Source organism: Pan paniscus, chromosome 3, assembly GCF_029289425.2.
Source record: "Pan paniscus chromosome 3, NHGRI_mPanPan1-v2.0_pri, whole genome shotgun sequence".
In the NCBI taxonomy this organism is placed as follows: domain Eukaryota; kingdom Metazoa; phylum Chordata; class Mammalia; order Primates; family Hominidae; genus Pan; species Pan paniscus.
This window is the reverse complement of record NC_073252.2, coordinates 167,170,531-167,191,535: the sequence shown is the minus strand read 5'-3', so window position 1 is coordinate 167,191,535 and position 21,005 is coordinate 167,170,531. Positions and strand designations below refer to the sequence as shown.

Sequence of the window (21,005 nt, the reverse complement as noted above, 5' to 3'; positions counted from 1 at the left end):
TAAACAACAAACATATGAAAAACTGCTCAACATCACTAATCATCAGGGAAATGCATATTAAAGCCACAATGAGATACCACCTTACACCTGCAAGAACGGCCATAATTTTTTCTTTTCTTTTCTTTATTTTTTGAGACAAAGTCTCGCTCTGTCGCCCAGGCTGGAGTGCAGTGGTGTGATCTCGGCTCACTACAACCTCCGCCTCCTAGGTTTAAGCAATTCTCCTGCCTCAGCCTCCCAAGTAGCTGGGATTACAGGCGCATGCCACCACACTGGCAGATTTTTGTGTTTTTAATAGAGACAGAGTTTCACCATGTTAGCCAGGGTAGTCTCAAACTCCTGACCTCAAGTGATCCATCTGCCTCGGCCTCCCAAAGTGCTGGGATTGCAGGTGTGAGTGAGCCACTGCACCCGGCCAAGAATGGCCATAATTAAGAAGTCCAAAAACAGGTAAGTGGCCGGGCGCGGTGGCTCACGCCTGTAATCCCAGCACTTTGGGAGGCCAAGACGGGCAGATCATGAGGTCAGGAGATCGAGACCATCCTGGGTAACATGGTGAAACCCCGTCTCTACTAAAAATACAAAAAATTAGCTGGGCATGGTGTAGGGCGCCTGTAGTCCCAGCTACTCAGGAGGCTGAGGCAGGAGAATGGCGTGAACCCAGGAGGCGGAGCTTGCAGTGAGCCGAGATCGCGCCACTGCACTCCAGCCTGGGGACAGAGCGAGACTCCGTCTCAAAAAAAAGGAAAACAATAAGTAAAACAATAGCTGTTGGCTTGGATGTGGTGAAAAGGGAACACTTTTACACTGCTAGTGGGAATGTAAATTAGTACAACCACTATGGAACACAGTATGGAGTTTCCTTAAAGAGCTAAAGGTAGAACTACCATTGGATCCAGCAATCCCACCACTGGGTATCTACCCAAAGGAAAAGAAGTCATTATATGAAAAAGACACACACGCATGTTTATAGCAGCACAATTTGCAATTGCAAAGATATGGAAACGACCTAACTGCCCATCAACCAACGAGTGAATAAAGAAAACGTGGAATATACATACCTTGGAAGACTACTCAGCCATAAAAAGGAATGAAATAATGTCTTTTGCAGCAACTTGGATGGAGCTGGAGGCCATTATTCTAAGTGAAGTAACTCAGAAATGGAAAACCAAATAGCGTATGTTCTCATTGATAAGTGGGAGCTAAGCTGTGAAGACCCAAAGGCATAAGAGTGATATAATGGACTTTGGCGACTCAAGGGGGGAAGGGTGAGAGGTAGATGAGGGATAAAAGACTGCACATTGGGTACAGTGTACACTGCTCGGGTGTTGCGTGCACCAATATCAGAAATCACCACTGAAGAACGTATCCATGTAACCAAAAATCACCTTTACCTCAAAAATTATTGAAATAAAAAAATCATTTGTATTGTTTAAAATATGAAAAGGAAAAATGAAAATAAATAAATCTATAGGGGAAAAAGCCTCCAAAGCCATGGGGGAGTAGGTGGGGGGACTTACTAGTCTATCAAGGAGTACTGTGAACATGAAGGGCTTATCCAGTTGATAGCTGTCAGATTAGTGGGTTGGTATAAACCTGTTCCAGGAGGTAAGTTGTCAAATTACATGACCACTTGAAATTTATTTTGGTTAACAAAAGGAGTAAACTAGAATTGAGTTTATTTTACCAGGGCCAGAATGTATCTCAGCCTAAAAAATATTGCATTATTTTATGTAGTAACCCCAAATTTAAGTATATAATGCATATGTGCTGTTTATTGATTAGCAGGTACCTAAGGAAACCATTTCTGGTACATATTGCTAGTTTATAATATACATGGTCCAAACCATTAAAATAATAAACAAGGAAAGTGTGAATTCTACAGACAGTGGGAAATTCAGCAAAAGAAATACTTCCAGTACCAGTACCATCACTAAGTGATTTAACAAGCAGTGTACTTTTACCAACTTGTAGTTCATAACGATTTTTCCCTTGAGTGTGAGAACATTTAAATTATGTTCAAATAATGGAAATCTTTTTCATTATTCTCAAAAACAGATTGTACCAATAAAATTGGCCAAGTATATAAATTTTCATTAATATGCTAAACATTGTGTTTTCCTCACAGGCTCCCATCTGGTGAAGAGTTCTTATCAGTGCCTTAGTAGTCATGTTTCAAATCTCACAGATTCCTTTAGGGTTAACCCAGCTGTGAGAGTTATGTATGTAGTTAGTTGTTTCATAGCCTTGTCTATCTATCACATTCTAATTGTTGAAAGGTTGTTGGACAGAGGCTATTTCTATTATCCCTTATCCAGTACGGATTCACATTTTCAACACCTCAACTGTGCTTTTTTTCTTTCCTCAACTCAGTTGGCTGAGTTTCTTCTTACTGTTCCTACAAATTATGCTCAGCATTGACATCAAAGTGCTTGTCCTTCCTGCCTTCTGTTCTAGTGAGAAAGGTTCCACTCACAGTCCCATGGTCAGGGAAGCACTGATAGGCTTCTCTCTGCACTGATTTGAGGCCCCTCATTTCACCAGTATGTGGCTAATCAGCAGTTCCTACAATTGAGTGATACAAGGGGCCGTCAATTACGTGTGGTAGTGCTTAGCCAAACTTCAGACTAACATGCTGCAGCATTTGGGCAAGACTGTGTGGGGCAAGTTGACCATAGGAAGATGAGAGGAACACTTAGCAGAAACACCATGAAAGCGGAACAAATGGGTCATGAGTGAGAAGGAGAAAACAGGTAGTTTCTAGCACTGCCTGATTCCTGACAGATTTCCAAGTCCATTCCATGTTTATACCTAAATAAACACTTCTCCCAGTTTTCAAAGGTGGTATCAGGGAATTCCTGTGCTAAAACCCAAACATAACTCACAAGTTTAGTTTCCTGTGAAAAAAGACTGAGCTGAAATTCAAGAGAATTAGGTTCTAGCTTTATGCAAGTCACCTTTGGATCCTCTAGCTCTAAAAATATATATATATTTTTTATATATGTTACATATATATGTTACATATATAAAAAACATATTTTTATATGTTATATTTTACACATATGTAACAAAATTGTGATTAGTTCTAGTTTTCTCTCATTTTTATGTTTTAATTATCTTTCTCCTAATAAGAAATTTGTTGATTTTTATTTTAGATGTTAAGGACATGTTCACTTCCAGATCTCTCAAAGCTGTTCAGAACCCTTATGGATGTTCCCACCGTAGGAGATGTTCGTCAAGACAATCTTGACATAGATGAAATTGAAGATGAAAACATTAAAGAAGGACCTTCTGATTCTGAAGACATGTAAGTATAATGTCATTAGTAAACAGCATTAAAAGATTTTCTGAATTTATATGTAAAAAAAGAGGGGATAACTTACCTAGCTCTTTTTTTAACTCATTAACCTCTGCTTTTATGTCTTCTGTATACTATTTTAATCTATTTTAAGAGACAGGGTCTCACTCTGTCACCTAGCTGGAATACAGGCTGGACACAGTGGCTATAACGTCATTAGTAAACAGCATTAAAAGAGTTTCTGAATTTATATGTAAAAAAGAGGGGATAACTTACCTAGCTCTTTTTTTTAATCATTAACCTCTGCTTTTATGTCTTCTGTATATTATTTTTATCTATTTTAAGAGACAGGGTGTCACTCTATCACCTAGCTGGAGTGTGGGTTGGACACAGTGGCTCACACCTACAATCCCACCACATTGGGAGGCCAAGGCAGGAGGAATGCTTGAACCCAGTAGTCTGAGACCAGCCTGGGCAACATAGTGAGACACCATCTCTACAAAAAAAATTTATTTTTTCTTTTGAGGTGGACTCTTGCTCTGTCACCCAGGCTGGAGTGCAGTGGCATGATCTTGGCTCACTGCGACCTCTGCCTCCCAAGTTCAAGCGATTCTCCTCCTCAGCCTCCTGAGTAGCTGAGATTACTTGCCACCACGCCTGGCTAATTTTTGTATTTTTGGTAGAGATGGGGTTTCACCATGTTGGTCAGGCTGGTCTCAAACTCCTGACCTCAAGCGATCTGCCCACCTTGGGCTCCCAAAGTGCTAGGATTACAGGCATGAGCTACCACACCTAGCCAAAAAAAATTTTTTTAATAGCCAGGTTTGTTTCCACATGCCTTGTAGGTAGTCTCAGCTACTCAGGAGGCTGAGGTGGAAAAATCATTTGAGCCCAAGAGTTTGAGGCAGCAGTGAGCCATGATCATGCCACTGCACTCCAGCCTGAGCAACAGAGTGAGACTCTGTCTCAAAAATGAAAAATAAATAAGCTGGAGTGCACTGGCATGATGATAGCTCACTGCAGCCTCCAACTCCTGGACTCAAGCAATCTTCCCACTTCACTCTCCCAAATAGCTAGGATTACAGGTGTGAGCCACTGGGACTGGCCAAGTTAATTTATTATTGCAGAAAAATAAATTGATAAATTTAGTGTAGCCTAAGCACATATTGTGTTTATAAGTCTATAGTAGTGTATAGTAATGTCCTATGATAAGTACCCTATAAAGTTTACCATTTTTTATCTTTTATACAATGTTTTCACTGTACCTTTTCTATGTTTAGATATATTTAGAATAGACAGATAGCATTGTGTTACAGTTGCTTCCAGTACTGAGTACAGTCATATGCTGTACAGGTTTGTAGCTTAGGAGTAACAGGCTCTACTATGTAGCCTAGGTATGTAGTTAGCTATACTGACTAGGTTTGTGTAAGCACATTCTATGATGTTAGCACAACAATGAAATTGGCTATAACAATGCATTTCTCAGAATGCTTCCTGTTGTTAAGCAATTCATGACTGTGCTCTACAGTTTCCCAGGAGAATGACCAGAAAGCTCCACATCTACCTCCTGCCATATATGATTTCAAAGCCATGGCAATGGGGAGTTAGCAGGTAGACCAGTTTTGTTCATGTGTGTGTGTGCACATGTGTCAGTGCACACATGTTTTCTGCATGTAATTGGATTGTTTTCACAAAATTGCTTTCTTTGTGATTCATGGGGAATCCTGAATCTAGGAGGGAAATTTAACAAGCAATACCTCTGAGAGCTGTAAGGAGTGATAGCCCCTTAGATTGTGCACATGTACCCTAAAACTTAAAGTAAAATTAAAAAAAAAATTTTTTTTCCATAAAAAAACAAAAAGAACCTTCCTTTACCTTGTTCAGTGTTGGTCAGCCCTCTCAACTGTCTTAGACAAATGTTACACACTTTTTGGGGTAATAAAACCAGAGTTTCCTAGAGTAAGGTGAGAAGGTACAGTGTGTTCAAATCACCTGGAGAAAAAGTTATAAAATATTAGAATTTTTATAATTTATTTTGTAATTTCTTTGAACTTGTTTCTGCTTTTTACTTTTACCTTTGGAAAGAACTTGTGTTTTGATCTGATTGAAAGTATTATATCACTCTCATAATGTTTTCTTCTGTATTGAGTTACGTAGGATCGATGCCGCTGGCACATTTTATTTTCTGGTTTTTGGTTCTTTTTTAAGCCTTGCCCTTGCTTCTTAAGTTTCTGGTGAAACTTCATTTTTAAAAGATTGCCTTTTTCATTTTTCCTAGAGTTCTGTAGATTTTTGCTAATGACCTTACAATCTAGAAGAAAAGTTACCTTTTTACTTTTGTTTCTTCTACTTGACTGTGGTCATTAAACACTGAAATATTGTATTTTTATTAATCCTATTGGAGAACATAACAACATTCAGGATTTTTATTGTTGACAAACTGCTAACTAAAATTTTTTTCCCAAAAATTTTATGAAATCATTTATTTTTATCTGAATGAACTACAGCTTATTTGTGGCTTGTGTTCTTTTATTTTTTTCTTTCTTCTAAGCTGCTAAGTTTGTGTTCTGCCTGTGTTCTTTCAATGAACAATTGATGACAGAATTTTATTTTAAAACTTAAGTTAGAAGCCTTTAGTATTAATTGAAAAATTTGAAAACCAAGTTGTTTTTAAAGTACGTTATTTCATATTGTTATAGGGATATTTCACTTGATGTTTGTCTTTGGAAAATTATTATTATTTTTTTGTCTAAACTTTAGTCAAGATTTTATAAGAAAGCCAACTAAAAACTGAATTCAAGACCAGATTTTTTTAAGTACCTTAAAGTTTTTTGGTGCTCATTTAGTAAAAGATCTTAATCTTCTCATACTTTCTTACAGTGGCAAGCTTAGCTGCCTCAATTGAATACCATCTGCAGAGGGTACTAATTCCTCTAGGCCAGCCACTAGATGATTTTATGAACAGGTCAATATTTACTCGTTGTAGTAATGGTACATAGCAGGTGTGCATGCTTCGTTGATCTTTTTTTAATAATAAAATTTTGGCGGGGAGATAGGGTCTCACTCTGTCACCCTGGCTACAGTACAGTGCTGCAATCATAGCTCACAGCAGCCTTGGACTCCTGGGCTCAAGCAGTCCTCCTGCCTCAGACTCCCTAGTAGCTAGGAATACAGGCTCGTGCTACCACGCCTAGCTAAGTTTTTTGCAATTTTTTTTCTAGAGGGGTCTCGCTATGTTGCCCAGGCTTGTCTCAAACTCCTGGCCTCAAGCAGTCCTCTTGTCTCAGCCTCCCAAAGGGCTAGGATTACAGGCATGAGCCACTGTACCCAGCCTAAATTAGTCTTGTAATTATATATTAAGTTAAATGCTACTAGTAGGATGATTCAAGAGATTAGACACTATTTTCTCATTCTAATTAGATGCTTTGCTTTTCTATAGCTCCTACAAGTCAAATTATAGGCGTTTGTACGTATAAGTACAAAATAAAGATATTTCTACATAAAAGGATTATTTACTCTATTAATGGAAATTATATTGACAGTCTTACACAATAGTGTTTATATTTTAGTTCTTCAGTAAATATTTGATTTGAGTCTAAACTTTTAGAAAGGCCTTAATTAGCCCTTGTGTCCTGTTAAGCATTGCCTTCCTGATAGATGAAATCCCGGCTTAGGTACATAATCTCTTTTAGAAGTCTTCAGACATCTAAAACATCAATTAACTCCTTTAGTCTACAAACTTTTCCATTTACATTCCATGTTAGGAGAAAGAAGCAAATCATAAGAGGAAAAAAATTTTTCGGAGTATGTTTCTCAGATATTACAGAAGTGGTCAAAGACCTAGATTTCAGTGCTCTGTCATTTACTGACTATGTGGCCTTGACCAAGTCATTTAAACATTTTGGTTCATAGTTTTCATGTCTCTAAAGTGATTTTTTGTGGATAAAATTTGAGTAGTAGGATAAAACTGTTCAAAAAACAAAAGTTCTATATAAATGTAAGGTATTATTTGTATAAGTTATTTCATTCCAGCATCCCATGAAAATAGAATGAATATTCTTACCAATACTTTGGAAACAAAATTCTCCAGTGAAGAATTATGATGGTTGGTATAGGCTAGTTACACAGAAAATCTATTATGTATTTTAGAACATTTTTAAGAATAAGCATCTAAAGATAAGATTTCTGGTGACCATTTTATTTACTGGGTCATCCTATTAACATGAATATAAAATTTCCTAAGTATTTCTATTTCTAAAAGTTCAAATGCCCAATGGGCATGTATATGGAAACCCTTTTGTATAGTGTCTAGCTATTAGCCACATGGATATTTTGAAAATTACAAAATTCCATAAAAGAGAAAATAATTTATTATTTGTTTCAGAAAAACTTCTGTAGTCTGGCCTGTTAAAATATCAAAACATTGTTTCAGAATTTAAGCAATGAGTAACATCGATAGTTATGTGATTCTCTTTGGCAAGTTGGGATCATTTTAAACAAATCATCTTCTGGCTTATATATTCCAGAATATGTGTTGTGTGATACATTTATCAGTTGTATTCATCCTCAACTTACCGGTGAAAAACAATGTAGGCTTTTTCCAGATTTTTTGTTATCTACTATTAGGATTTTTTAAGAAGTGCCTACATATTGAGTAGAAGTAAAATTTCAGTATGAGGTAGTTTTAGTTGTTTAACTTGGTAAATTTCAGTATGTTTGAAACTTTTAGTTATACTTTTTAAATTTCAGTGTGTTTGAAGAAACTGACACAGATTTACAAGAGCTGCAGGCCTCGATGGAACAGTTGCTTAGGGAACAACCTGGTGAAGAATACAGTGAAGAAGAAGAGTCAGTCTTGAAGAACAGTGATGTGGAGCCAACTGCAAATGGGACAGATGTGGCAGATGAAGATGACAATCCCAGCAGTGAAAGTGCCCTGAACGAAGAATGGCACTCAGGTGCATGATCAGAGTTTTGGACCTTTTTCTTTTTCAGTTTACAAATATTTCAAGTAGAGTGTATTTTTCTAATCTCTGCTGTGAACCATTTCCAACTTTAAATACAACTGAAGCATGCCTCTGGGTCTCTCCCCTTTTTTCATTCTTTTTCTTTTCATACAAATGTGTGATTTTCCATTTTTTATTAAAGTTTTTATTTCTTTCCTATTATGTCAATGCTTTTTTGAAGCATTTTTATTCTAATCTCCATTTATTGACTGATTTTTCCAGTAATAAAGATAATAACATTGTTTTCTTGGCATTCTATATTTTAGAAAGAGCTTCTGCACATATTAACCAGCAGGGTTAACACTGAAAGCAGTTTTTAAAGTACTAAAAACTCTTTTCGTAAATTTGTAAACTTTCTCTTTCATAATATTACCCCTAAGATGCATAGAAAGTGTGTCTGTTTCAATAACTATATTATATTAATTTAGGAAGAAAAGCTAATGTGAAAAGACTAAGTAATTTTTTTCAAAGTATGTTGAGCATGTACATGACAAAACATATTGGCCATTTATACTTTCTAGGTGCTTTCCTGAAATGTAATGATGTATGTCTTAGGTTGTCTACCTTCTGCAGGCTTTTCCATGGTGTTTCCCGTGTTTATTACCAACTTTTGAAAATACTAGTTAGGGTTAGCTGCTTCAAAGCAAAACATGGAGCTGTGCTTTTTCCACTTTTTTTTTTTTATTTAAGTAACATCTCTAGGAGTGTTTAGATTCCAACCTGATTTATTTTTTATATCTATAAATGAAAAGTAACATTCTTGTTTAGACAGATTTATACATTTTTTTTGCCAAATAAAGGACAAATATTAAAATGACAAAAACTGTTTATAATGAAAGTAGAAGTAGTCTATTTCAATGGCATTATTCATTTGTCATAGAATTTTAGTCTATTAGGGTATGAGTTATTTTATTCAGTCTTTTTAAATCAAATCTCTATTTTAATTTTGTTTTTTAGATAACAGTGATGGTGAAATTGCTAGTGAATGTGAATGTGATAGTGTCTTTAACCATTTAGAGGAACTGAGACTTCATCTGGAACAGGAAATGGGCTTTGAAAAATTCTTTGAGGTTTATGAGAAAATAAAGGTAAGTGAAAAGTCAATTAAAACACTTAAAATGTGCTATGTTTGAAGGTTGAAGAAATGTTGATAATCTGTATTGGTCATTAGATTTATTATAAATAAAAAGTGAAGTCTACAATTACAGAAAGTTATTCAAATATTAATTTATATTTGGGAATTTGGTATAGGCTATTCATGAAGATGAAGATGAAAATATTGAAATTTGTTCAAAAATAGTTCAAAATATTTTGGGAAATGAACATCAGCATCTTTATGCCAAGATTCTTCATTTAGTCATGGCAGATGGAGCCTACCAAGAAGGTAAGATTTCCTCACATGTCTATATAATTTTCAGTAAATGTGAGAAAAACAAGATGATACATGTATATGAATCAGCTTACATCACATCCATTTTGTGAAATCTACTTGGGAACTATATAACTTTTAAGCAATAATAAAATTAACTTTGTCATGTACTTTTACTGATCTGTCATATACTTTTACTGACTTAAGTCCTTTAGGTCCATATTTTTAATTTAATTTACAAGTAACCTTTGAATGAGGTTTTTAAAAATCTTACTAGATAGATTTTTGGACAGCTCTAGCAATTAGAATAATCCTAGCTGGGTGCCGTGGCTCATGCTTGTGATTCCAGCTACTTGGGAGGCTTAAGTGGGAGGATGGCTTGAGGCCAGGAGTTTGAGACCAGCCTGGACAACATAGTGAAACCCTATCTCTATACACAAAAAAATTTTTAATTAGCTAGGCATAGTGGTGGGCACCTCTAGTCCCAGCTACTCAGGGGACTGAGGTGGGAGGATTGCTTGAGCCCAGGAGTTTGAAGCTGCAGTGAGCTGTGATTGTGCTACTGCACTCAGCCTTGGTGACAAAGCCAGACCCTGTCTCAAAAATAAATAAATAAAAAAAAATAAAGAAGATTATAACTTAGAATAATTCATTTTTTTGTTTTTTTGAGACAGAGTCTTATTGCCCAGGCTGGAGTGCAGTGTCGTGATCTCGGCTCATTGCAACCTCCACCCCCTGGGCTCAAGTGATTCTCCTGCCTCAGCCTCCCAAATAGCTGGGATTATAGGTGTGCGCCACCACACCTGACTACTTTTTGTATTTTTAGTAGAGACAGGGTTTCACCATGTTGGCCAGGCTGGTCTTGAACTCCTGATCTCAGATGATCCACCCACCTCAGCCTCCCAAAGTGCTGGGATTACAAATGTGAGCCACTGTGCCTGGCCCTAGAATAGTTCTTATCAAGGATGTAGTATTAAACGTTTTTTGTGTGTGTGAGATGGAGTCTTGCTCTGTTATCCAGGCTAGAGTGCAGTGGCACAGTCTCAGCTCACTGCGACCTCTGCCTCCTGGGTTCAAGTGATTCTCCTGCCTCAGCCTCCTGAGTAGCTTGGCCTACAGGTGCTACCACGCCTGGCCAATTTTTGTATTTTTAGTAGAGATGGGGTCTCACCATGTTGGCCAGGCTGGCCTCGAACTCCTGACCTCAAATGATTCACCCCTCCTTGGCCTCCCAAAGTGCTGGGATTACAGGTGTGAGCCACTGCACCTGGCAAAACAAAAAGCAATATGTAAAATTTTGAACAAGAATTTATTTCTAGATTATTTGCCCAAACATTAATTTTATTACTTTAAATGTTAAATTCATAGACTAAAATTGAGGGTTTTAAATGTTGATGCTTAATTTTAGCAATAAAAATGTTTATAAAATGTATTTGTATTCCATACAAAATGTGTTTGCATATTCATACAAAAAAGTCTAAGATTGCATTTAAATATATATGTATATAGTAAGAGAGAAAATTAAGTTTTAAAAAAAAGTTTGGGGAAGTCAACAAATTGGACAAATGAGCACAAGCAGTATAACATGAAGCCAGGAATGAAGAATACAAACTTCATGTTCAAAAGGTTTCCACATTTTCTAAAAACAGGAAACAAATTTGGTGCTGGTCTTTCTCACAAAGCAGAAAACCTAATTAATTACATGAGTCACGGTATTCATGAGACAAAACATTTTAGTTGCTCAGAGGACAGCTATTTTTGGTATTGAAACCAAAGGAACAATTTTCCCATGATCTTTAAAAAGAGGGCACTATGATACAGTGTTCCTCAAACTTGAATAACATGTGGATCCCTTTAAGGAGCAAAAAGTATTTTTTTCAGGCACAAGAATCCAAGGGTCTATAAACCCCAGTAAAAAAAAAAACTCAAGTCTTAGTGGTAGAAAATTTCTGTCAGTTGTGAATTATTACTGTAAAACAGATGTTGTATTTTTCTAAATATTAATAAATTTTATCAAAATGAAAATATAAAAGGTAAACATTTTCTGGTACTTGTGGATTTCTTATTTTATTGAGACCTTGGACTTCATTTTACAAAACAGTGCTATAATGGAATGAAAAGTATCCTCAGTAATTTTTACAATATTTAGATTTCATGAGGCTGTTTCTCATATGTCATGCTGTAAGTTAATGGCACGAAGCCAGAGGATGATTCCATTTCAGTAATTCTGTAGAGTGTATCCAACCAATTCTATTCATATTCAGACTATTCCACCTCCAGGCGGTTCTCCTTAAGTATTGTTTCAATAGAGCTTTTCATAAGTAATCAGCAACAATGTGCTTGGGGTTCAGTTTTGCTCAACAAGTATCTGGAGAGCTTTTAGTTTGCCTTGCCCCTTAAGTGGAGAACTGTAATAATCAACTTATTCACAAGGTAGAATTGACACCCTCTTTTGACAACTGAGTGGCTTCAAAAGGATATACGCCTACACAGAAGGCCATTTCCCCTGCAAAGGACCAAGAATCAGGCTAGGTTAATACACCACTCAGGAAGCAATATCAGATTTTCTCTAGTGCACAAATGGAAAGGGAAAGAGAACCCCAGAGTTCTGTATCATAAAGCCTGACAGTAATTCCTTCACCCTAGAAAAAATGTAAAGCAATTGAAGATGCCTACCCTGGCAATCTTTTCTAAAACTCTTAGTACATACCATTACAGCAGGTGTAGCTTAAAAAAAAATTTAGTACAGCCCATAAAATATTGTAACTTACTACTATAGCTACTAAAGAAACTGGTTATAAAATGGATATTGAATTATGTGGATGACTTGCTGTTCTGTATTGTTAATCATGAGAGTTAAATGAAATGACTAGATACAGATTTCATATTCATTGATTCAGAATAACCGTTTTGCACTCCTTCTTATTGGAAGTCAGTAGAGCCCATATATAGCTGTTCTTTTTGATTTGGGGAGTTTTTTGTTGGGATTTTTTTTTTTCCTATGGAGACAGGGCCTTGCTCTGTCACCCAGGTTGGAGTGCAGTGGCATGATCTCAACTCACTGCAACCTCCGCCTCCTGGGCTCAAGCAGTCCTCCCACTTCAGCCTCCTGAGTAACTGGTACTACTGGCGTGAGCTACCATGCCTGACTCATTTTTGTATTTTTTTGGCAGAGATGACATTTCGCCATGTTGATCTCAAACTCCTGGCCTGAAGCTGTCCTCCCACCTCAGCTTCCCAAAGTGTTAGGATTACAGGTGTGACCCACCGCACCCAGCCTACCTGTCTTAGAGACAGTTGTCCAGACAGCTATCTTTTAGGCCACATCTAGGAGATGATAAAGCCATGTCATCTACATATGGTACTTACACACTTTTATTTTCTGTGTTGGGGAAAAGGGAGAGTAAAGAAGGGAAGGGGTAAGCAAAATTTTATCTCGCTCACCCGAAAGTGACATCAAGTCATTAAGATACAAGTTAAAAAGAAGATTGTCAAAAACACATTTCTGTTTTATTTCACTGGAAATTATATAAGTCCTGAAAAGACAGCCTCAGCTATTTAACTCTCCTGATACTGTTATGGTGCAGGTTTGGTAAGCATCAATATCTTCAGCCGTTGATAAAGTTAATGCTTTTTTTTCCATAGCTAGATACTATCCAGAGTCAGAAGTCAAATAGAGCTAATAAAATGTGTAAGCGATTTGATAGTATTCCTAATAAATTCTTCCACAAGGAGAGAAGGAGTATAACAGCTGTGGCCAGTGGCAGCCTGGCAGAGGCTACCATGTTCTCACATTGAGTATTAGCATTAGCGGCCCAAGTTTATAGATTCTTCTTCTTCTTTTTTTTTTTTTTTTTTTTTTTTTTTTTGAGATGGAGTCTTGCTCTGTCGCCCAGGCTGGAGTACAGTGACATGATCTCGGCTCACTGCAACCTCCGCCTCCCAGGTTCAAGCAATTCTCCTGTCTCACCCTCCCAAGTAGCTGGCATTACAGGCATGTGCCACCACACCCAGCTAATTTTTGTATTTTTAGTAGAGACAGGGTTTCACCATGTTGGCCAGGCTGGTCTCAAACTCCTGACCTCAGGTGATCTGTCTGCCTCGGTCTCCCAAAGTGCTGGGATTACAGGCATGAGCCACTACGCCTGGCCATTATAGACTCTTAAGAAGGAGACACATACCTTCTCTTCATATTCATTTTAGGTGGAATATTGGGCTGCGTTTATGTAATGAAATTTTATACATCGGCTAAAATGAATGAATTAAATTCCGACTGTCAATATGGATAAGCCCCACAAACATGATGAGTTGAATAAGTAGAATATTACACTATTTATATAGTGTTTCTAAACAATTTTATTTAGATGTGCATGTACGTAATAAAAATAAAAGCAAAAACCATGAGCGGGAAGAATACATATCAATTTCAGAGTACTGAAAATGCCCCTGGGGAAGAAAGGAAGGCAGTAAGATTGAGAAAGGGTACTCTGCATCTGTAATATGGTTTTACTTAAATAATCCAAACCACTATGGCCAAAAGTTAGCTTTTGTTAATTCTACATATTATGGATATGTGTGTTCATTACTTTCCTGATTATTTGAAAAGTAAGTAAATTATAGTCCAGTGATAAGTGTTACCTTGGAAGCAATAAAATGTATGTAAGTTATAAAGTAATGATCCAACTACATTGATGGTGACAGGATAGGTCTTCCTAGGGGAGAGGACATCAAAGTTGGATTCTGAAAAACAAATGGGAATTTAATGCGAATAAGTACTCATACATGGAAGTATGCAAAATGTAGTAGGGGAACTATAAGCAATTCAGTGTTCCTAAAGCATAAATTATAGGGGCAGTTAAGGAAGGTGGGGAATGAAATTTGGTAAGATGAGAAATATTTAAAAGGCCAGATCATGAAGGGCTTTGTAATCCACGTTAAGGAGCGTGGATTCCATTTTGAGGCAGCAGGGAGCTAACGAATGTTTTAAGCAGTGCAGTGATTTGACATGACCCTTGGATTTTAATGAAAGATCACTTTTGCTAGAATGTGGAAGATAGTGCTTGCATATAAGATTAAGTTAACCAATCTGTTTAATTCACTTGATTATAATCTTTAGAATTAAAAAAAATTGAAAATAACAAAAATGTCTATAAATAGTAATGGTTAATTATGTCATATCCATTAAACAGAATACTGTGCAGACATTGAAGTCAACATAGAATATATCCATGATTTATTCTTTAACATTTTATTGTCCAATTTTTATCATATTGAAAATCTGAAAGAACTTTACAGTGATCACCCATGCACCCACCACCTAGATTCTAACATTAGCATTTTCTAATCTTACATTATCACTTATGTATCCACCTTTCCATTCACTAGGGTGTTTTCAGTGGAAAACCTATGTTTCAAAACTGCATTTTAGTGTAATTTTTAAAAGATATTTGTGTATGCATAGGAAAGCATTGTGGGAGGATTTATATAAAGTTAACATTGGTTGTCTTTTGCTTATAGATGATTTTTGCTTCCCATTTTATGCTTCATTGTATTGTCTGAATATTTTACAAGGAATGTGTGATAAAATAATTTAAAAAGTATGTTTAAAACTACATTAAAGCTCTTCTCCTTTAGCATGAACAAGAATGGGTTTTTTTTAAAGTAGATACAGCTTGATTTGAAATGAAGTCAATTTTTTTCTTTTTTCTACAGATAATGATGAATAATCCTCAAAATGTTTTTTAATCCTCAACTATATGAAAGCATTTGAATTTGGCTTATCAGAATAACAAGCTTCAGTGGGAAATACAGCAATTATTTATTTAAAAAATCAGATTTAAGATGGACTTTCTTATTGCATGAAAAAGATGGAGAAACATGCCATTTTTCAATGAAGATTCTAATATTTTATCTATTTTGTTCATTGAATTCCATGGTTAAATCTCATAAAATATATACTTTATTAAATCATCCAACCAAAGCGTAGGAAACATTGACCCAGAACCTGACTTAATGGTTTTGAAGATTTACTATGCAATAGGGTAACTTTGAGTTTCAGCAAATGTCTTTAGGTTGAAGGAATTACCTATGTCATGAAGGACCTGTCTGTGGTTTTTCAATGGAGTCTTTAAGCATGATATTTTTTCTGTCTAGTACTTGTTTTCATTCTGGCCAGCAGTTCTACATTAAATCACCTTGTCAAGGGCTCTGTTTATGTCTATACATTTTGAAGATGAAATTTTTAGCCTTAAAGTTTATATTCTCAAGTCGTTTTACAATCAGTGTGTCTCCTGAACTAGCACACAGGCTGTAGAAACAGTCTTAGAAATCATTGAAAGATTTGATTATGAAAGAATAGCAAGATTATATTTCTTGACATATAAAAAGTTGGTTTAATACCTTTATTTCTCTTTAAGGACCAGAACCAGGAATACTATATCGAAAAATTAGTCTGTGGATTTAACATTGACTTAGCATATAGCTTAAAGTTGCTCTTTTGGTTTTTAACTTCCTCCATACATAAGCTTCAAGGACAATAAGATGTTAAAAAGGAGGAAATAATTATTTTTATTTTGACACTGTGACAGTTTTGGTAACTAGGATCCTAGGGAGGGAAATATTTGCCTGTTGAACTTCTTTCTGTTATGAGAGGATTTAGTTAGGTCATTAAGATGATGATCACACAGCTTCAATCACAATATGCCAAGTATAACCTGGTTTCGTTAGAGGTGTCTACAGTCCAGATGTTCTTCGTAATAAAAGCAAAGTTTTTGAACCTCTGAGTCCAAAGCAGGCTGGTTGGCATAATATGTAATTTGAAAAATAAAATCTTATCTTGCAGCACTATCAGTATGTTGAATTTATTATGTATATTATTTCTAATATCTGAAACTAAATACTTGATTTTTTAATATGTGTGTTTATTTTATGATATTGCTATTAAATTTTTATTGTCTACCTGAAGTATATCGATTGTCTTTTATTTATTATTTTACTTTTCTCAATAGAAGGCTTTTACATCAAGCTGATAATACTTTTGTTGGTTTTGTACCTGATGATTTCTTTCTTCATAATGGAAGAAAATGAATTCAGTACTTTAATTCTTTACAATCCTGAAAGATGGGCATGATTTTGGGGAGGTTATGTATTAATTCTTAAACTATTACAACTATTAGAAAAGGGTATAATATGGTAGAAAAAAAATTGTTTTAGCCATATTTCAAAAGATGTTATATATGTGCAGGAATAAGGATGATCAATAAGATTTGTGCCATCTCCAGTCGATTAGCAGTGTGTGACTCTGGAGTGTTGTTATGGAAAGATTATGCCAGTGAGGAAAAGGGCTATTTTTCAGTAAGGTCTATTATAAGTGTTGGAATTGACATGTGGAAGCATCTGTAGATTAATAAATGTTAGCATTAAATGGGCTATCAGGATAACTTTGTCTTTTCTCCATTTAACATGCAAGGATATTGAGTTGAACATGAAATTAAGTCACTTGTGTAAAGGGTCAGGGTCAGAGCAGTTTCTAGGTCTTACACTGTTATTAGTTGCACATTCTTATCTCCCCCAGAGAATCAAAAAGAATAAATTTGATAGGAATTTGGGAGGCCAAGGCAGGTGAATCATGAGGTCAGGAGTTCAAGACCAGCCTGGCCAAGATGGTGAAACCCCATCTCTACTAAAAATACAAAAATTAGCCGGGCGTGGTACTGGGGACCTGTAATCCCAGCTACTCGGGAGGCTGAGGCAGAGAATTGCTTGAATCCAGGAGGTGGAGGTTGCAGTGAGCCAACATTGTGCCACTGCACTCCAGCCTGGGCGACAGAGTGAGACTCTGTCTCAAAAAAAAAATTTTTTTTTGATAGAAAATAGTACACCTGGCATTAATGCATTAAGAATTCTACAGGCCAGGCACACTGGCTCACACCTGTAATCCCAGCACGTTGGGAGGCAGAGGTGGGAGGATCACTTGAAGCCAGGAGTATAAGACCAGCCTGGGCAACTTAGTGAGACCTCATCTCTACAAAAAAAACAAAATTAGCTGGACGCAGTGGTGTGCACCTGTAGTCCCAGCTACTTGGCAGGCTGAAGCAGGAGGATTTCTTGAGCCCAGGAGTTCAAGGCTACAGTGAGCTATGGTCATGCCACTGCTCTCCTGCCTGGGCAACAGAGCAAGATTCCATCACTTAAAGAATATATATACTGATATTTCCTATTTCTTGGAATAACACACCATTCTACTTACCATTTTAAAACTTCTCAGCAGAGAGGTTAAAGTTGGGGTTTTTCCCCATAAATTAACACATATTCTAATGCTTATCACTTGATTGATGATGGATCTTTGAAGAGTGTGTGTTTGTTACACACCTAAAAACATGCACAAGAGGTAAAAAGATGATGAATTGCAAGACCAAAGCTTTGAAGAAAGCCCCAACTCAGAGAAATAAGTAGAATATTGTAGGGGAAAAAGCCACTTTTGACCTGAAAGCATGTCCAATACCTCACACTTTGATATAGTGGGCTCATGGGGCAAAAAGAATGAAAGGTAAGGTCAAGGGCCATCCTAATCGGAGAATCCCATAGGAAACCCCAAAGAGTTACATCTTCACACTAAGGGAGAGCTAAAACTAAACCCAACCCCAAATTAGGGACTGTAAGAAGGGAAAGGGACAGAAAAGTCAGGTAAGTTGTGGCCACATATCAGCCTTCAGATGGTTTTTTTCTGTGTGTGTATGCCTTGAGCACAAAAGCCTGGGTGAACGAAGGACCTTTAGATTTCACATAATTTGAGTAGTTCCCAACTACTAGTGTCCCCTGAACCTGGCAGAGCCATTCCAGTACCTCTCTGAAGGAAGACACATTAATTAGGTGTTTTGCAAAGCACTGTAAATAAATTTTCAGGAGGAATGATGGACATGGAGTGAAAGATAAAATAGTGCACAAGAAATCAAGCTCTGCACATGCTTTAGATATAGAATTATGAGATATATTATTAAACAACTATGCTTATTGTGTTTAAAAAATGATCAGTGAACTTGAAAATATTTGTAGGGAAAGAAAAACTAAAAAGGGATACAAATTCAAAGATAAAATATAATTTATATACATGAAAAATACAATAACCAAAATTTTAAAACTCAGTGGACATTCTTAGCAGCAAACTTCATGGCAGAAGAGAGAACTAGAAAAAATTACCCATAACATAGCACCAAGAGAGAAAAACAGTACAGAAGAGAAGAGACAAAGATTCAGTGAGAAGGTGTAATGAGTATTTGACTAGAGTTCCAGAGACAGAGAATGAGGTAAAGTTATTTGAGGAAATAAAGGCTGAGAGCTTTTGAGAACAATTGAAGACATCAATCCACAGACTGAAGAAGCCCAGTGAATTTCAAGCAGAATAAAGTAAAAGAAATATGCAACTAGTCTCTCAAGTGCAACTGGGAAATCAATGAAAAAAATCTTAAAATAAGCCAAGGATTGAAAGTTATACTGTCTTCAAGAAAATGTCCAAGACTGACAGCTGGCTTCTCAGCAGTAGTAATGAAGCAGTGGAATGATACCTCCAATGGATAGAAAATAATTGTTCCAGGCTTACAATTGACCCTTGAATGATATGGATTTGAGCTGCATGGTTCCACTTTTTTTTTTCTTTTTGGAGTCAATCTCGCTGTGTTGCCCAGGCTGGTCTTGAACTCCTGTCCTCAAGTGATCCTCCCACCTCAGCCTCCTGAGTAGTTGGGATTAGAGGCATGAGCCCAGCTTGTGGGTCCACTTTGTGGATTTTCTTCGGTCTCTGTCACCCCCGAGAAGTAAGACCAATCTCTCCCCTTCCTCCTCCTCTTCAGCCTACTCAACCTGATGACAGGGACAAAGACTTTTATAATGATCCACTTCCACCTCATGAATGGCAAATATATTTACTCTTCCTTCTGATTTTCTTTTTCTTTTTTTAGAGACAGGGTCTCACTCTCTTGCTCAGGCTGGGGTGCAGTGGCACATAATTATAGCTCACTTCAGCCTCAAATTCCTGAGCTCAAGCAAGCCTCCTCACCCTCCTGAGTATCTAGAACTATAAGCACGTGCCACCACACCAGCTGATTTTTTTATTAGAGATGGGGTTTTGCTGTGTTGTCTAGGCTAGTCTTGAACTCCTGGCCTCAAGCAGTCCTCCTGCTCCCAAAGTGTTGGGATTATAGGCATGAGCCACAGTGCCTGGCCTGATTTTATTAATAACATTTTCTTTTCTCCAGCTTACTTTAAGAATACAGTATATAGCAAGCATACAGAATATGTGTGAATTGACTAAGGCTTCCAGTCAACAGCAGGCTATTAGTAAAATTTGGGAGCAAGTCAAAAGTTATACAAGGATTTTCAAATGTGCAAGGAGTTGATGCCCAAATCCCCAAGTTGTTCAAGGGTCATCTGTATAGACTTAGCAAAACTATGTTTTAAGAATGAAGAAATGGGCTGGGCATGGTGGCTCACCCCTGTAATCCCAGCACTTTGGGAGGCAGAGGCGGGTGGATCACCTGAGGTCGGGAGTTCGAGACCAGCCTGACCAACATGCAGAAACCCCATCTCTACTAAAAATACAAAATTAGCCGGGCATGGTGGTGCATGCCTGTAATCCCAGCTACTCGGGAGGCTGAGGCAGGAGAATCGCTTGAACCCGGGAGGCGGAGGTTGCAGTGAGCCCTGATCGTGCCATTGCTCTCCAGCCTGAGCAACAAGAGCGAAACTCCATCTCAAAAAAAAAAAAAAAAAAAAAAAAAGAAATGAAGTCTGACTCACACTTCTGCCCATGATGAAGAAAAGAAAGTGGATTTACTTCTAACCTGGAACACCAGACAAAATGCATGAACCAATGGGTTTCAAATAGCAACAGACAGCAAAGGACAGTGCCATGAAAGAAGGGAAACCAACAAGGTAAGCTCTATGATTCCCCAAGTTTACAGCACCGAAACAGCATGAGGTAGGTCGAAGTGAGGGGACAGACCCAAACAAAGCCCAGGAGTTTCCCTAAATCAAGGAGGCAGAATTTACAGAGGCGAAAACAGCCAGAATTTGCAAGGCAGAGAGGAGAAAGGAGAGCACTGCACAGGCGAGAAAGAGCTCCAGAGATCCGCACAGGGTTTCTTCTTATGTCTTCAGCTGAATACTGATGAGTGCAGCACATGAGGAAACGACCTAAGAGTGGTGGAAACCACTAGAATAGAGCAGCAGAATAATCCTTCAGTATGAAACGGGGTCAAGAATAGTTTGTATTTCCACCAGCCTGACTAGAAAGACCTAACACCTGAGGCATAGGAAACAGAAGGTATTGCATGTA

The 21,005-nt window shown here is 37.1% G+C and overlaps 1 protein-coding gene across 12 annotated transcripts in view; it reads left to right on the top strand.

The window, feature by feature from the left end:
• The window catches only part of NEK1 (NIMA related kinase 1), a 214,055-nt gene extending 197,416 nt beyond the window's left edge, over nt 1-16,639 (top strand). For all 12 annotated transcript variants that reach the window (XM_057302209.2, XM_063603986.1, XM_055111995.2 and 9 more), the window contains 5 exons: nt 3,156-3,307; nt 8,048-8,256; nt 9,262-9,392; nt 9,556-9,688; nt 15,386-16,639. In XM_057302209.2, the coding sequence (XP_057158192.2) occupies nt 3,156-3,307; nt 8,048-8,256; nt 9,262-9,392; nt 9,556-9,688; nt 15,386-15,399 (639 nt within the window). In that variant the 3' untranslated portion in view covers nt 15,400-16,639. The remainder of the gene's footprint in view (nt 1-3,155; nt 3,308-8,047; nt 8,257-9,261; nt 9,393-9,555; nt 9,689-15,385) is intronic.
• Nucleotides 16,640-21,005: the final 4,366 nt, after the last annotated feature.